Source organism: Poecilia reticulata, linkage group LG9 (genome assembly GCF_000633615.1).
Source record: "Poecilia reticulata strain Guanapo linkage group LG9, Guppy_female_1.0+MT, whole genome shotgun sequence".
NCBI lineage: Eukaryota > Metazoa > Chordata > Actinopteri > Cyprinodontiformes > Poeciliidae > Poecilia > Poecilia reticulata.
Genome location: NC_024339.1, coordinates 28,454,480 through 28,469,522, shown reverse-complemented (window position 1 = coordinate 28,469,522; position 15,043 = coordinate 28,454,480). Strand labels below are relative to the sequence as shown.

Below are 15,043 nucleotides of genomic sequence, written 5' to 3'. Positions count from 1 at the left end.
AAAAAAAAAAAAAAAAATCTATAATCTTCCAGACGTTAATGGATGTAATGAACACCGTAGTTACATCCGCAGAGCATCTTTTTGCTTCATCAGCACCCACATTGCATTATTCCTTCCCATAGTTTTATTTGTCCAATTGGGTTAAATTACAGAGCTTCTAATCTCTGATTATAACAGGGATATTTTTAATACTTACAGTCTATTAACGTGGAAAACTCTGCGTGTCGTGGCAGGATCAATTATGGGAGGGAGCGCGTGGTCTTTTAATAGCAGCCTCTGCGCTTCACTGGATTGAAAGCATAGCAAGTGCTGCCGGTGACTCATGTTTGCACACTTCTCCCAAGAGGTTTTAGCCTGGTTAAAAAAAGATATATCCTCCTGGTGTTTTCACTTTTTTTTTTTCTTTCATACTCCTTTCTCGTTTTAAAGTGAGTTAATTTTGGTGTAGTTATCATAGGAGTCCCCACGTCTTGGCTTTCATCCGTATGCGCTCGTCGTCTCCAGTCCTGTAAAATTGTCCCGGCAGCCAAGAGGGGCGTCACGTCATCTAATCATAAAACTTTGCTGTTCTCAACCTTGTGGTCGCTTTACTGAAACTGTTTTTTTTTTCTCCCCACGGTGGACGCAAGCAAATAAGAATAAGCAGGGGCATTAAAAAAAAAAAAGAGGGAATTTTAGACTCAGCTTTTTAACTCTGTGCCTCCACCTAGTGTCCCCCACTAAAACCCCTCCGTAGATATAAATGAATTAATAAAATACTTTTTCTACTTACTGATTCGCAATATATCAAAAAAGTGTAGATGTAATTTCTTCATTCATTATAAAATTTAGCAATAAATTCACTTTTCTTTGCATTTTTTTCAGTTTTTATGCATGCTTTTAATCCTTAGTTTTTTTATATATGAAAATTGACTTTTTCCCCATATTATTACACTTATCCACAAAATTAGATGTTATATGTTTGCGTTTATTTATTAATTTTGATTTGTTGGGGGCTGCGTGGTGCACAGCAAGAAGTTCCTGAGTTCAGCTCCCCGCTGTGTGAAGATTTCATGTTCTTTCCGAATAGAATAGAACAGAATAGAAAAGAATATTGTTAGTGCTGTCTTCTAATTAATCCCTTATTTGTCTCTGTGTCGGGAAAGTTCCAGTGTAACAGCAACAAAAATGACAGTCAAATAAGCGCCTAGGTTAAAAGCAGCAATCAGTATCATTAGCAGCATCAGAACTAATAACTTTATAAAAGCTCAACAGGCAATTAAGCAAGTCTCCGTCTACTCTGGGAGGAACCTTCATAAAAAAAAACAAAAGAAGAAGATGAAGCACATAATAGACATCTTTGAGAATCCTTTTCACAAGACTAATTCAATAAGTCTTCACTCAGAAGTGTCTCAAAAAAAGTGACTCCTGTGGATTTCTCTCTCTATCACTTATTGACTATTGATGATTGGCACCGTCCGCCAGGTATGGATGCATAGATTTGTTGGCAGATTGACTAAAGCTGCATGTGGACGCTGTTCTGTGCTCCCTTTTAATGTGAGCCGTTCCAGTTCATCGGTCTGCGTCTCGCTGTTGGCATGAAGAGAGACTCATTTCAGTGATTTATCTTTAAAAGTGAAGATCGATATCCATATGTCTGGAAATTCAGTATTTTAGACCCTGGTGTGATTCCCGTTAATCAATCCTAATTCCATGGATTTCCGCCAAGAGAATATTTTAATTATAAAATGAGGAGAAATATTGGCATGCTGAGTGAAATTAATTAAAATAATTACTCATGATCCGGAAAACAACCCTCTTGATGAGCTTCGTGCTAAAGAGCACTCGGGGGGGGGGGGGGAAGAGTTCTGCCTCCGTTATATGAGAAATATGTGTAAGTTTGATTTTAAACTTTGGAGACATTATTTATAGTACTGAAAAAATGCTTCTGTGTGGAGCTTTTCCTAGGAAGTTTGACGTAGGCATATCAAAATGTTCAGGTAAACAGTACATAGCTGTCAGATGATACCGACTATTCTTATCAAGCTTCTTTCTTTGCTGTTTGAATGGTAGCACGGGGACTTATTAAAACATAGTTTTAATAATTTTATAAGGTCTTTTTGAAGTGCTGAGTTTTTCTTAGATGTTGGACAAAACGTTTGACTTGTCAATCACAAAATCTTGCTAGGTGCATCTGGCTGCGGCCGGTTTATGGCGAAATGTTTTGTCCACCTCCAGATTTGGGTTTCATCTGAAGATTCATTAGCATGTTTTGTTTTTTTTCTCCACCAAAAGAATATTTTGTAAAGGCTCTTTGCTTTCACAGATCATTCTACTCTGTGCTTTACTTTAGGAATGAGAAAATCTTTTTTTAAAGTCATAAGTTAATACTAAGCCCAGCAGCAGATATGCTTTCTAACCACTGACAGATTTTAGCAGGTTTCTTGGCTTTGTTTTTGCATATACTCTCTCATTTTTAATTACTTGTGCCACTCTTTAATACACATGACCTAATTTTCTTGAACATGTGGATTACTTAACGTGGTATGAGCATCTGACGTGAATATCAACAGAAATACGATTACCAAGAAAAACGATAAAAGCTGACGTATTTAGTACTGATGTATGTTTTTAAAGTATATAGTTAACATGATGACATAATTGTTTCAAATGCGCAATTGTGACTTCCTTTTACATCGTTTATAAGCTACAGGGAAAAGTCATTAAATTCTACAAAGTTACTCAAAAAAAAAAAAGTCAGAAAACCAAGTTCGATTTTATTATTTTAATCCATTGAATTCAACACAGAGAAGGTCATATGCTGACAGGACTGATGGTTCCCTCCAAACTCTGGTACATCCAAGAAAAAAATAAAACAAAACGAGCAAACGTGAGCAAGTCGGTGGAAGAGGGCAAACAACAGTGCTCGACATTACAACCCAACAACCCTTTCCAAGAAACTTCCCCAAATGTTAATCACTTCACAGTATAGCGTCGCATACGAAAACCTACACTTGACAAGGCAATGAAGAGAAATAATCCAACGTTCTGCTGTACGTGGGTGCGTCTGCGACCGAGTACAGTTATTAGCTTAAGTGAATCTGGTGTTAATGAAGTTGTGTAAATAGGAAGGTAAAGGGACGATATACAGCATCTTAAAACTTCTTTCACAGCACTAACACCGAGAACAGAGGACACATCATCAGCACACTGTGAGGGACTTCGTATACACACACAGAAGATTTTTCATCAGGTCTCCGAAAAAATAAAAAACAAAAATCACCTTTTCACTTCTTTAAAGAGCCTTCATAGATACAGTGTGCTATCAATATCTTATAGAATAGGCAGGCAACATGTATCCTTAAAACGTACAAATACATCCAATACAAAGTTGCAATCTCACATACACATTTACCATTTTTGGATTGTTGCAGGTGCAAATACATAAAAGAAACTGGGCGAATGATTGACTCTACCCTGGCTACTATAAATACAGAGCTAATGGGACCGCTGCACAGAATGTGGACATCATCTGCTGGCAAACAGCAAAAAGGTCAGAAAGCACCAGGTGCAGAGAGGTCGTCAGCACAAGCTTCCAATCAAGCTTTCCCTTACGGTTCATCCGTTTCCTGAACGAAAAGATGTCTGATGATGACCGGAGGCTTGTTGCCCTGACGACCCTCCAGGAATAAAATAAAATATTGGAGGGAGAAAAAAACAAACAAAAGTTTCATATTTCTCACAGAAGACGTCCCGGGTCGATCTCGTCGACTCCAAGTTTCACAGCGACGTTGAGCGAGCGATTTGACCCCAAAATACCTTTTTCTTTCAGTGCATTTAACATTTCACGACATGTACCATCCATAAAAAAAAAAAAGAAATAAAAGGAAGGAAGAGAGTGCAACTGTAGCAAAACAGAAGAACACAACACCAAAAAACAAACATCAAATACTGCAAGCTTAAGAAAAACTAAATCCACCACGGCGAAACGCTGTCGATAAATCAGTCAGCAGTGGGCGTGGGCCGGTTACCGGCTAAAACTTTCGGTCATATCTGTTGCTGCCTACTGCTGGTCAGCTGGTTGGAAAAAACAAACAAACAAAAAAAAAAAACACTTCTACAATTTTCCTTCGCTTACAAGAAAAACAAAATTTGCCGTTTGTAAATATTTAAGTCTGTAAGATGCACGATAAGTCGTGGTGTGGAAGCTAAAGCAGCGTCATCCATCACTTTCATTAAGCCGACAGCATTTTAAAACTGCAGTGGATCTGAGTAGCATGTCAGTCAAGCAGCCCACTGCAGGTCAGCTGTCGGAGCAGAGCGCCCCACTAAGTAGAATCACACCTAATTTCAAGTTGTTCATTCAGTGTTAATCTAAAAAGACCAGAATGACAAAAGGTATTTTTTTTGTCATTCTTTTCCTTTAATCTTTAAAAACTAAATAGTTCTTTAAATGTCTCGGACTTTTGTCTTTTAGCTATAACATTTGGGGTTTAATGTAATATTTTGAAGGAGAAACGTATTCTTTTATTTTAATCCGAAAAGGCAACGGCAACCTTGTGTTGTTCCTCACTAAATAAGTATGCATTAATTGGGGTGTAATCATAATTAGAAAGTGCGATTCAAAGCTAATGTTAAACAAGACTTTATTTTTATTATGATGTATAAAAAAAGAAAAACCTATGACATAAATATTGATTGTAATTGTTTTTTTTCCGTACATAATCCAGATCTATTGTTAAATTTCAATTTTAATTAAAAATAAAAACAAAATAAACTGATTTCCATGACTTCATAGTATTGCTGTACATTTTGCATTTCATTTATACTTTTATATGTACCAAATCATTTTTGGTGAATTGTTTGGCAAATGTCAAAGAAATCAGAGAAGCGTTTCACTTGTCGGACCGCGGGCGGTCCTGTACTGTTTAGCCAAAAGTGGTTCTGTAACACAACCATCAAAACTATCTGCTATAAAAACACAAAAATGAACATTCGCTGCCGTTTGAACGTCATGAAACTGCCTCTTAATCAGCGTTTTGATCTATTCTTGGAACAGCTTTAAACACAGAGCAGAGATTGTAAAACAATGTAAACAAATTACTTCCTCAATAAGCAAATGAATATAAAAAAAGCTTTCCCTAAATTCGGTCTCTCCCACCTCGATGCAGGAATGTGACAGGAGATGTTAAACTACGTGAAACAGTGCTTGTTTTTTCTTGAATGAGGTGACATGGTGGAAATGTTAAGAGTAAAAATAGATAGAAAGGGTACAGGGGAGCCAGAAGTGAAGAGAGATCTGATGAGATGTGGTTACTCGTGGGATCTGGTCCCGTGATCCTCCTACAGCTTAATTGAGGAGCCTAGCCGAGGCTGGTGATGTTTGCTTTTCCACCAGGGGGCGCCACAATGCGTTGAGTGGTGCGACGTGGAACGTTGTCATCTATCTGGGCGCCTTAAAGGTAAAGCGAACATGACGTTGACTGGAAGGTTTCAGACCAACTTGCGTGAGACTCAACGAGGAGCTGCATTCATGCGTCGACTCACCGGACAGGCTGAAGCCAGACTGGTGGAGGTTACGCACTGGCTGATGAGTGAACTGCTGCTGCTGCTGCTGCTGCTTGGCGGGGGACGTCTTCATTGAAGAAACCGTGGACATCACCTTCGGAGAGACGGTCACCTCACACACTGGCCCGTCGTACTGGCCCCTGGGGACTCCTCGCAGCTCTGTGAGCTAAACGAGATGGGTAACTTCGTCAGAGGAAACGGTCTACAGCCAACTCTAAATAATGCATTTGAAATGTTCTTTATCCCAGGGACTAATTATGTCACAAACAACTCAGAACAAGAACAGGGTGCGCATGTTGGAATGTATTGCAAAGAGTCAGCATCATGCTGAGGGTTCATTTCCCCAGCATTGCACAAATACTGAATGATAAACAAGGACTACTGACAAAGTGTTCAACTTCGCATCAAATCAACAGCCAGATGATTGAAACTTTAAAAAAAAAACTCAAATAAGGCCGAAATGATTAATCAATTATTGAAATAATGTCAGTTAATTTAATCGACTGATTGTTAACTAAACAGTACAGACTAAAAAAATGCAACTTGCTGAAAGAAAAACACAATTAGAGCAGCAATTATGCAAAAATAGTACAATAAACATATTTATTGCTTATAAGATAAAAAACTTGTATACATTTCTATAAATATGCATCCTTTACAAAAATAATTAAGCGTATGCTGAAGGAATGCAGTTACTGCATTTTAGGCCATAACATGTTCATTTTCTCATTAAAATTCAATTGTTGCATTTTAATCCCTTTTAATTTTTGGTAACACTTTATTTGAAGGCGTGTGCATAAGACTGACATGACACTGTTATGCTTATGACAGTTGTCATGAAGTGTCATTCGGTAAATTACTTTTAATGCAAATTTGCTCTAAAAGTTGCATTGAAAGTCCATTAAAAATGCCAACTTTGCATCAAATTATCATAATTTACAAAATCATGCAAAGTTGGCATTTTTAATGGACTTTCAATGCAACTTTTAGAGCAACTTTGCATTAAAAGTCATTATTTATCGAATGACACTTCATGACAACTGTCAAACATTCATAGAGACTTCTTTATGTTCATGACAGGTGTTTGTGTCATGTTTATGACAGTGTCATGTCAGTCTTACACACACCCCTTCAAATAAAGTGTTACCTATTTTTTTATTAATTGTTGCAAAATGTGTGCATTTTGCATACAACTTTAATATTACATAAAATAAGCCGGTGTTCAAATGAAAAATCTACGGAATGTGAAAATTTTTTGTTAGCTTAATCGATTAATGAACAGAATAATCAATTACTAAAATAATCGTAAGCTGCAGCCGTGAACTTAAAACATGATGTTTTTCAGGCCATTGATCCACAACATACATCAGAACCAGGCTCGCTTTGACAAGCTCTACCAATTCTGATAGAGTAGAAAAACGTCCATCAAGATTTAAGCCAAAAAACTTGTTGATTGCTACATAATCCATGTGGTTTCTGTGCAACTTGCTAAGGTATCAGTCAAAAGCCTCAAATTAAAATAACATTCAGAATGTTTGTGAATACTGAGAGAACTTTCTCTAGTTTGAGCAGAGTGATTGTACAGAGGAGCTTGTGTTTTAATAAAAACCCACCCTGCTGCGGGCCTTTATCCTCTTGTACACGTGGTCTGAGAAAGGTTTGCGGCTGATGTAGCGCCCGCAGCCCTCCGTGGTGTGGAGCGTGCCCTCCTCCAACACGATCTTACCCTGGCTGATGACCACCAGAGGACCGCCATGCACCTCTGTCCCTTCAAAGATGTTGTACTCTACAGCCTGTGACATGAAGAGGTGTGATTAGCAACTTTCTGCCTTACAAGGCAATGCAACAGGTGGGAAACAAAGAAAGTGGGAGGAAGAAAAAAAACAACAGGCTAGTTAAGAGTCGGACCAGGTTGTGGCTCTTGGCAGAGATGATCTTTGTCAGATCTGGGTCCCACAGCACGAGGTCAGCATCCGAACCCACGGCGATGCGACCTTTGCGAGGGTACAGGTTGAAGATCTTGGCTGCGTTTGTGCTGGTTACCGCCACAAACTGGTTCTCATCCATCTTTCCAGTTACCTGTTAAAGACGGGGCGAGTAAAGGAAACACGATGACGGCAGATGTTTTAAAGGACTGATTTTCTAGTCTTATAAAATAAGATCCCCCTTACCACACATTTGTCCCAGACAAGAGGCATCCTCTCCTCGGTGCCGTTGGTGCCTTCTGGAATCATGGTGAAGTTATCTTTGCCTACTGCACGCTGGGATGTATGGAAAGTGCAGTGAGCACTACCAGTTACCTGCAGGTCCCCACTGGAAACATATACAGAAATCAAAAAACTATCTATTTGCCTCATGAATTACAAATCCACAAAGGGTGCATCATTAACAATTTGGTTAAATAAAGAGATTGTGAATGAAAGCGAGGTAGAGTTCTGCATGTCGTGCTGCTGAGCTCCAGCCTTTTTTTAGCTCCTGGCTCTTCGTGCCTACCATGACAGCAGAGAGTTGAGGTAGTCGGGGGTGGTGGGATCGGGGCTGAGCGGCGGCGAGGTGACAAAGGCTGCTGCCTTGGCCCAGTTCTTGCTCCAGTAATGGGTGCCATCTGTGCCCAAGCTGGCAGAGATGGGCTCTCCGTAAACCACAGCACCTGCAGGAGCAGACAGGTTAATGTCAGTGCAAAGAAAAAAAGGATCAAAACAAGAGAAAAAGTTTCTCCTCTCCTCTTTTTTTTTTACCCTTTTTCCGAGCGAGAGCAATAACATCGGCCGAGCTCTTGCTCATCACCTTGGTGATGTACAGGGGGCAGTTGGTCTGATTGGCTATGGTGACCGAGCGGTTAACGGCCTCGGCCTCCACCTGTGAGTAATGACAGGCGCACGCAGAGGTCACACACATGGGTCTTGTGTTCTGAATTCAGAGCGTTTGCTGCTTTTATCCTCCAGCAGTACGGTGAGGAGCCTTACCTCCTCTGGACGGCTAAGTACGTGGCCTTCAGGACCGACGATGCCCAGCTCTAATATGCGTTTCTGCTCCTGAAACACACGAGCGAGACAGTTAGAAAAAGAAACGAGTTACTGTAGCAGAGACAAGACTTTATACGTCTTTTTTTTTTTTTTTTTTTTTTTAGATTTTGGCAAAAATTGCAATATATATGTTTTTCAGCTTGCTTTACAAATAAAAAAATAATCACAAAATGATCCATTTGTATTCAATAAATCCTTTGTAGAGCCACTTTTCACTGCAAGGTAAGAGTTTAGAGAAACTTTGTGGATGTAGAGTGTGACATTTTTGGCCATGTTAGTGTGAAAACAGCTCAAGCTCAGTTGGACAGACTCTGAAGATTCATTTTCAAGTCACAGATTCTTTAATGGGTTTTTGTCATTCCAACAATTTTTGCAGCTTTTTCAAGATTTCTTCCAGGATTGACCTTCATCCATCTTCCTATCTGACTTTACCTGCATACCTGTCCAACATCATGAGACTTTCAATACCATGGGTCACTGTGGAGAAGTTCGTCTTCAGAGAACAGCTGGGATTAAATGACATTTAGATTTAGGTGACCTGTGCTTAGTAGCTAGGTGAATGCTTGAGCTGATTGCACTAGATTTTATTTAGAGGTATTAAAGCAAAGGAGGCTGAATACAACTCTAACTAGAGGTGCACCGATTGCAGTTTTCTGGCTGGTCACGGGTCTTAAAGTTTAACTAGCTGATTACCATTTTGGCTGATAGATATTATTTTATAACTGGAACTATTGCCAAAATCTCCAATAATACAGAAAAAAGTCTAGATTTGTCTCTAGTAGCTGTTTTTTTTTTTTTTTTTAAAGAAAGATGCAAGAGACGTCTGAAAAGTTGCTAAGTTGGAAGCAGTGGGGCGACTATTGCTCATCCAAACATGCAGACATGACCTGGTGGGTGGGTCTCTCAGTGAGCCCTGTATTGCAGCAGAGAAAACTGTGATAGTGGCTGATTTTCAGACCATTGTTGAGGAAGATATGATTAGTTTAACAGGTAAGTATTGGTTGATTACTCAGAATTAAAGAAATCGGTGCAGATTGAACGATTCACCCCTATATGCAACACTTCTCAGATTAATATTTGTAAAACGTTGCTGCTCTTCTCCTTTTACATAAAATCCAAATAATATATATTAAAGTTTGTGGTTGCAAGAAAGCAAAATGAAGGACACCGTAGTGGTCTTACCTCTGCAACAATGTCTCCGTTCTCGGCGTGAACCTGAGCGATGGCTCCCAGGTCTCTGACGACACTGAACACCTCATAGATCTGCAAGAACGAGATGCGCATCAGTTAACCGAGAGACGCCAAAACCAACAGGCAACCTTTGAAGTGAAATGCTGCTACAGAAAGGTCAGCAGAGATCCCTCTGAGGTGGGCCACAATCAAAGCATACCTGAGAGTCAGAAAGCTGGAAAACATCCTTATAAGCCAAATAGACCAGGAAAGAGTTGACACCTGAAGACAGAAAGCTTTATGAGAGAAAACAGCCAAAAGGTGGAAAAGAGGGCAAAGGAGGGAAAACTGAGAGCAAACTGGAAAAAAAAAGATTAAAGAAACAGGCAACATTCAGTTAAGGGTGATCATTTAAAGCAGGGGTGTCAAACTCCAGTCCTGAAGGGCCGCTGTCCTGCAGTTTTTAGATGTGCCACAGGTACAAAACACCTGAATCAAATGGCTTAATTACCTCCTCAGTTCTCCAGAGCCTTGCTAATGACCTAATTATTCTATTCAGGTGTGGTGCAGCAGAGGCACTTCTAAAAGTTGCAGGACACCGGCCCTCGAGGACTGGAGTTTGACACCCCTGATTTAAAGGGTTGACCACAGTCAGAGGAGCAGCAGACGTTTGAGAGAAAGCAATCAGCGTGTCCTACATACCATGATCCTTCACTAGCGTCTCCATCTCCTCCTGGGTGCTGTTATTCCACTCAGTGATGTCCACGTGCAGAGAGTAGTCACAGCAGGACTTGCTGTCAGCCCACTCTCTCCACTGTTTGAAAGCAGTGACCAGGCTGACACCGGGCTCCGGTACCACATGGTCGACTAATGAGGGCCGCAAGAAAAAAACAAAACAGAAAAACATGTTAGTATTTTGCTTGTGGAACAACAACAAGCATCCAAAGGAAATCATACGCTCGGCAGCATGGACGTCTGCACGCAACTGATCATGGTTGTGCCGCCAGCCAGCGCCGCCCGGGTGCCCTGGTAGAAGTCGTCCGCCGCCACCATGCCTCGGTCGGGCATCTGGAAGCGGGTGTGCACATCAATGCCCCCCGGCATCACCATTCTGCCGTGGGCTTCTATGATCTTGACTCCACCCGGGACAATGAGGTTGTCTCCAAGTTGCCTGAAGGAAACCACAAAACAAAAGAACAGCAGGAACTTGAATCCCTGTTAACAAGCCCTGTCACATGGGTTAATGGTAACCCCAAAGCACAACTTACTTAATGACTCCATCTTCCATGTAGATATCAGCCAAGAAGGACTGATCATCGTTCACTATCTTTGCTCCCTTGATGAGGAGACGGTCACTCTGAAACAAGATTTATCTGTAAATCAAACATATTCTCCTTTTTTATGATCTAAGAAGCCAAAACGTCTCATAGTGTATTTCACTTTGAACCTGATAAACCAGTGAATAAATACATATTCAAGCACTTTAAGGTCCTTGCATACTTAAAAATAAAATTCAAGCATTTTCAAGGACTTCAAGCACTCATAAGAATTACCTTTTTCAACCAAGCATTTTTCCTTCCATTGAACTTTCTGTCAATATATTATAAGCAGTATAAACACTCCTAGCTTCTTCAGTGATGGTCTTCTCTTGCTTAACCTCCTTTTAGAGCTGGACAATAAATGTTAGTATTTTGATCACGTTTCTATTGCGATAGAAACGTGATCAATATTAATAGCCGTTACGTCTGGAAGAATATTCAATACATAGAACGTTCACTCAACTCTGATCCAGAACCGCACAGCATTCTGGGAGATGTAAGCAGAGAAAGGGCTCTAGCTGCTCAACGCTGGTGGTATCAACTAACTCACTCGCTCTTTGGTTACTTAGCAACAACGGATTTGCAGCAGCAGTTTAAGGTTTCGCTACCGTGAGTCATAGTTGCTTAATGTTAAAGATAAAAAAAACAATGAGGAGTAAAAACTGTGGATAAAACAAGAAAGGTCACGTCAGCAGTTTGGAAGCAGTTCAGATATTTAGAACAAAAACAAATCAATGGACATCGACAATCATAGATAAACTGATATGAAATACATACATCAGGTTTTTCAGCCCGACCTCGTTGTACAGCGAACATCCATGATTGTGTTGGAAAACCATCAAGTCAGTAAACTACAATTTACACCATTAATTCTGAAAACAAACTATTCAAGATTACTCTGCAAGACATATCAGTCCTACCTCATTATACAAAGGAGGAGAAATCTTTGATCAAAACCATGAGGTAAGAGCAGAGTCTCCTACATGCCACAATTAGCTGTAACCGAATGAGATGAAAGAAAAACGCAGCACGCTGCCCTACTTCTTCTTCAGGCTTTCTGGGCCCTGTGAGGGAGGCATTTAAACCTAATGAAGGTGGTACATGTATTCTCCAGGGCTCACAGCAGGAAATGTTTGGTTTTTCAAGGCTGTAGCCATGAGGAGGAACACGAATGCATTAGGTATAGATACCAGTGATGTATTGTCGGTATTTGGGTTATACAGCTTTAACGTTGTGGACTAAGTGGTCAGCATTAGGAACACAAAGTTTCACATTTAAAACAATTTTTAATTAAAGATGGTACATTCAAACTCTCCATAGATTTACAGCTATAAACTGAGCAGCTTTACTATGACATTAGCCTACCAAGTAACATGTCGAGCAGCCTGTGATTTAAAATTTGAGCAAAAACTGCTAAGTTTACAACCTTAACTTTAAACCAGAGTTTATCAAGTTGAGATGGTTAAGGAAACCCAATATGACAGGAAAAAAAACTGATGATTACAAATGAATGACTTAAAATGCAGGGAGCCTCATTACTAGCTGACGCATATGGTGTCATTATTAGCACATCGAATTATAAAACTGCACCAATCAATCTACCAGAGATCAGAAATGGATAATTACCTCATAAATGGCAGGTTAAATACCAAAAAGAATCTGCTTTCCTCCCAGTGCACTGAATGCATCAAAACTAATAATTCCCACAATTTCTGACTTGTAAATCCAACAACCAGCACTTTGTGTGATTTTTTTAAAAAGAAAAAAAAGACAAAACTTAGGGACACATGATATGATGCACGATTAGGGCAAAATGTGTAAATTATTATTATTTTTGGTTTCAAAACTAACAGCGGAAGAATCTTTTTATGTGCCATTAGAAAAAATATATATGATTTGGCAGAAAATTGAGTATTTTCTTTAATTTTAACAAAAATAAATAAATAGTTGCTATGAAAGATAAAGACTGTACAGTCTAAACTTGGTGTTTTGTTCTTCACTCTGTCCTGACACCAGACCCTGAAGGTCTCTAACACGGATTTGTTGTCTCCATACTTAGTCTGAGATTTTCTTGCTGTTTGCTTACAACCCTCAGCTGACCTGAAGATGTCCTCAAATGACCTCAATGAGCTGAGCAAATTAAAGCTACTATCCAGTGCTGCTGAAAAACACAGCTGGGTAACAAACTGTAAACTGAAACAGCGAGATTTCACAAAATATTAAGATTTGAAAATGTAAGTAAGATTGGTAGCTGCTTCGAATGCGTTTAGGTTGATGACATCACAAGAAGCACCAGAATAACACATCTGATCAATTACCGTTAGTAAACACTATGGCAGACGAGCAACCTTTAAAATAATTAAATTGACTCTGAGGCATTCATGTGGCATTTAAGCAAGGTGTTCAACCATCAGTGATGGTCTCCAATAGCTACCAACCCATGATCAATACTGCTGTGGGTGGCGAAGCTAAAGCAAACGCTTCTGATCGTCTGCAGAACTTGAACTGGTACAAATGTGCATATTTACAACTTGTAAATGAGTAGATTTTACAAGTGTTCTGTTTGTATTGCCTTACATTCGTGATTTGACAGTTCAGTGACAATGCAAGCATTTTGAACACATAATACTTTAGCTTACATTGAGAACTTACATGTTTTAAAAATAATTTCAATTGAACAGGCCATGTTTTTTAACTGGAACAACTTGGTTCAAAACAGTCAATAAAAATGAAAACTGACCAGGTGTGCTTCACAAACTGATTAAAGTCAAAACCTTTAAAAGAAGGAACCCAAATAAAAACTTGCAAGTATAAAAAAAAAAAAAAAACCATGAAGGGAAACATTGCCACATTCAGTAGACTTCTGATCTGCTGTCTCCTGCTGTTTGAGACGACACCAGAGGCAGGTCCTGCATCTGAAGTTTGACTGATTTTGTGGAAAAGTCTGGCCAGTAGTTCTAAAGTCCACCGCTCTGACTGTGACAGCTACATAATGAAGACATGGCGTCTGCAGAGATGCTTTCTGCTGACCTACTTTACGAGGGGGTTTATTTCTCTTACAATTAAATACAGTGGAACCCCATTCACCTGATGTTATGAAGATTTTTTTATTTTTTTTTTTAATCTTACATTAAGAAGGCCAAATGTTGACAGGTTAACATAAATAGAAAGAAGACGAAGATTGACGGATGAAATGATAGCTATGAAGGAATGTTTTTTTTAACCTGGTAACTACACCAGAGGTTGAGGAAGAAGCTGGAGGCTGGGAATAAGGGACACCTTCACTTACACACACAGGTGCATTTATGATAGAAGGCAGCTTCAAGTGACAAATCCAGTGAATTATTCTTATTGTTCATCCCTGACCTGGAGCTGATGAGGAGCTGCAGCACAGCTGCTGCTGACAGCGTCAATGTAAATGAATGGTCGTAGCAGCTAACAGCTAGCTTCTAGCTGATTCTTATCCCCGCCGCACTTACAAGAGACAGATAAATAAAACAGACACGTATCACTCACTGTAATTTTGGGGATGTTCTTCTTTCCTTGGTAGCCGGACATGTTGAAATTCCCCCCCCAACACCGCTGCCCCCCTGGTTTTAGTTGAGGCTAACGCTAGCTGCCTATAAAAAAAAAAAGGATGAATGAATGCTCTGCCTCTCGGCCAGTCGACGCCCCGGCTCAACAATGTCTGTCCCGGACTATTTATAACGATAGCCTGCTAAATGTGCGTTGGGTAGCTAGGATAAAGCTGCAAATTGAGATTTGCCTTTGCCTAACAGTGGAGAATCTCTATATTTACGGCTAGACCAGGTCTCTGCAGACCATAAAGCCACCAAGAAGACAAGGGCCACAAAGAGGGACGGAGCATGCGCACTGCCCCGCCCTGCACATCTTACTGGTCCATGATCCTGATCCATGTTGCCGTCCCTATGACAACATTTAGGTTGAAATACAGACGCTATTAATCCTACAAAAACAATC

The 15,043-nt window shown here is 39.9% G+C and overlaps 1 protein-coding gene across 1 annotated transcript; it reads right to left on the bottom strand.

Moving 5' to 3' along the window:
* Nucleotides 1–2,743: 2,743 nt before the first annotated feature.
* On the bottom strand, nt 2,744–14,936 carry dpysl2a (dihydropyrimidinase like 2a). The gene is made up of 14 exons (XM_008419107.2): nt 14,579–14,936; nt 11,012–11,100; nt 10,730–10,914; nt 10,446–10,610; nt 9,964–10,025; nt 9,756–9,836; nt 8,514–8,582; nt 8,286–8,406; nt 8,041–8,197; nt 7,719–7,860; nt 7,456–7,626; nt 7,161–7,340; nt 5,527–5,713; nt 2,744–5,434 (listed from the first exon to the last, which is right to left on the bottom strand). Exons 1-14 carry the CDS (start codon nt 14,618–14,620, stop codon nt 5,343–5,345), a joined length of 1,743 nt encoding a protein of 580 aa, XP_008417329.1. The 5' UTR covers nt 14,621–14,936; the 3' UTR covers nt 2,744–5,342.
* Nucleotides 14,937–15,043: the final 107 nt, after the last annotated feature.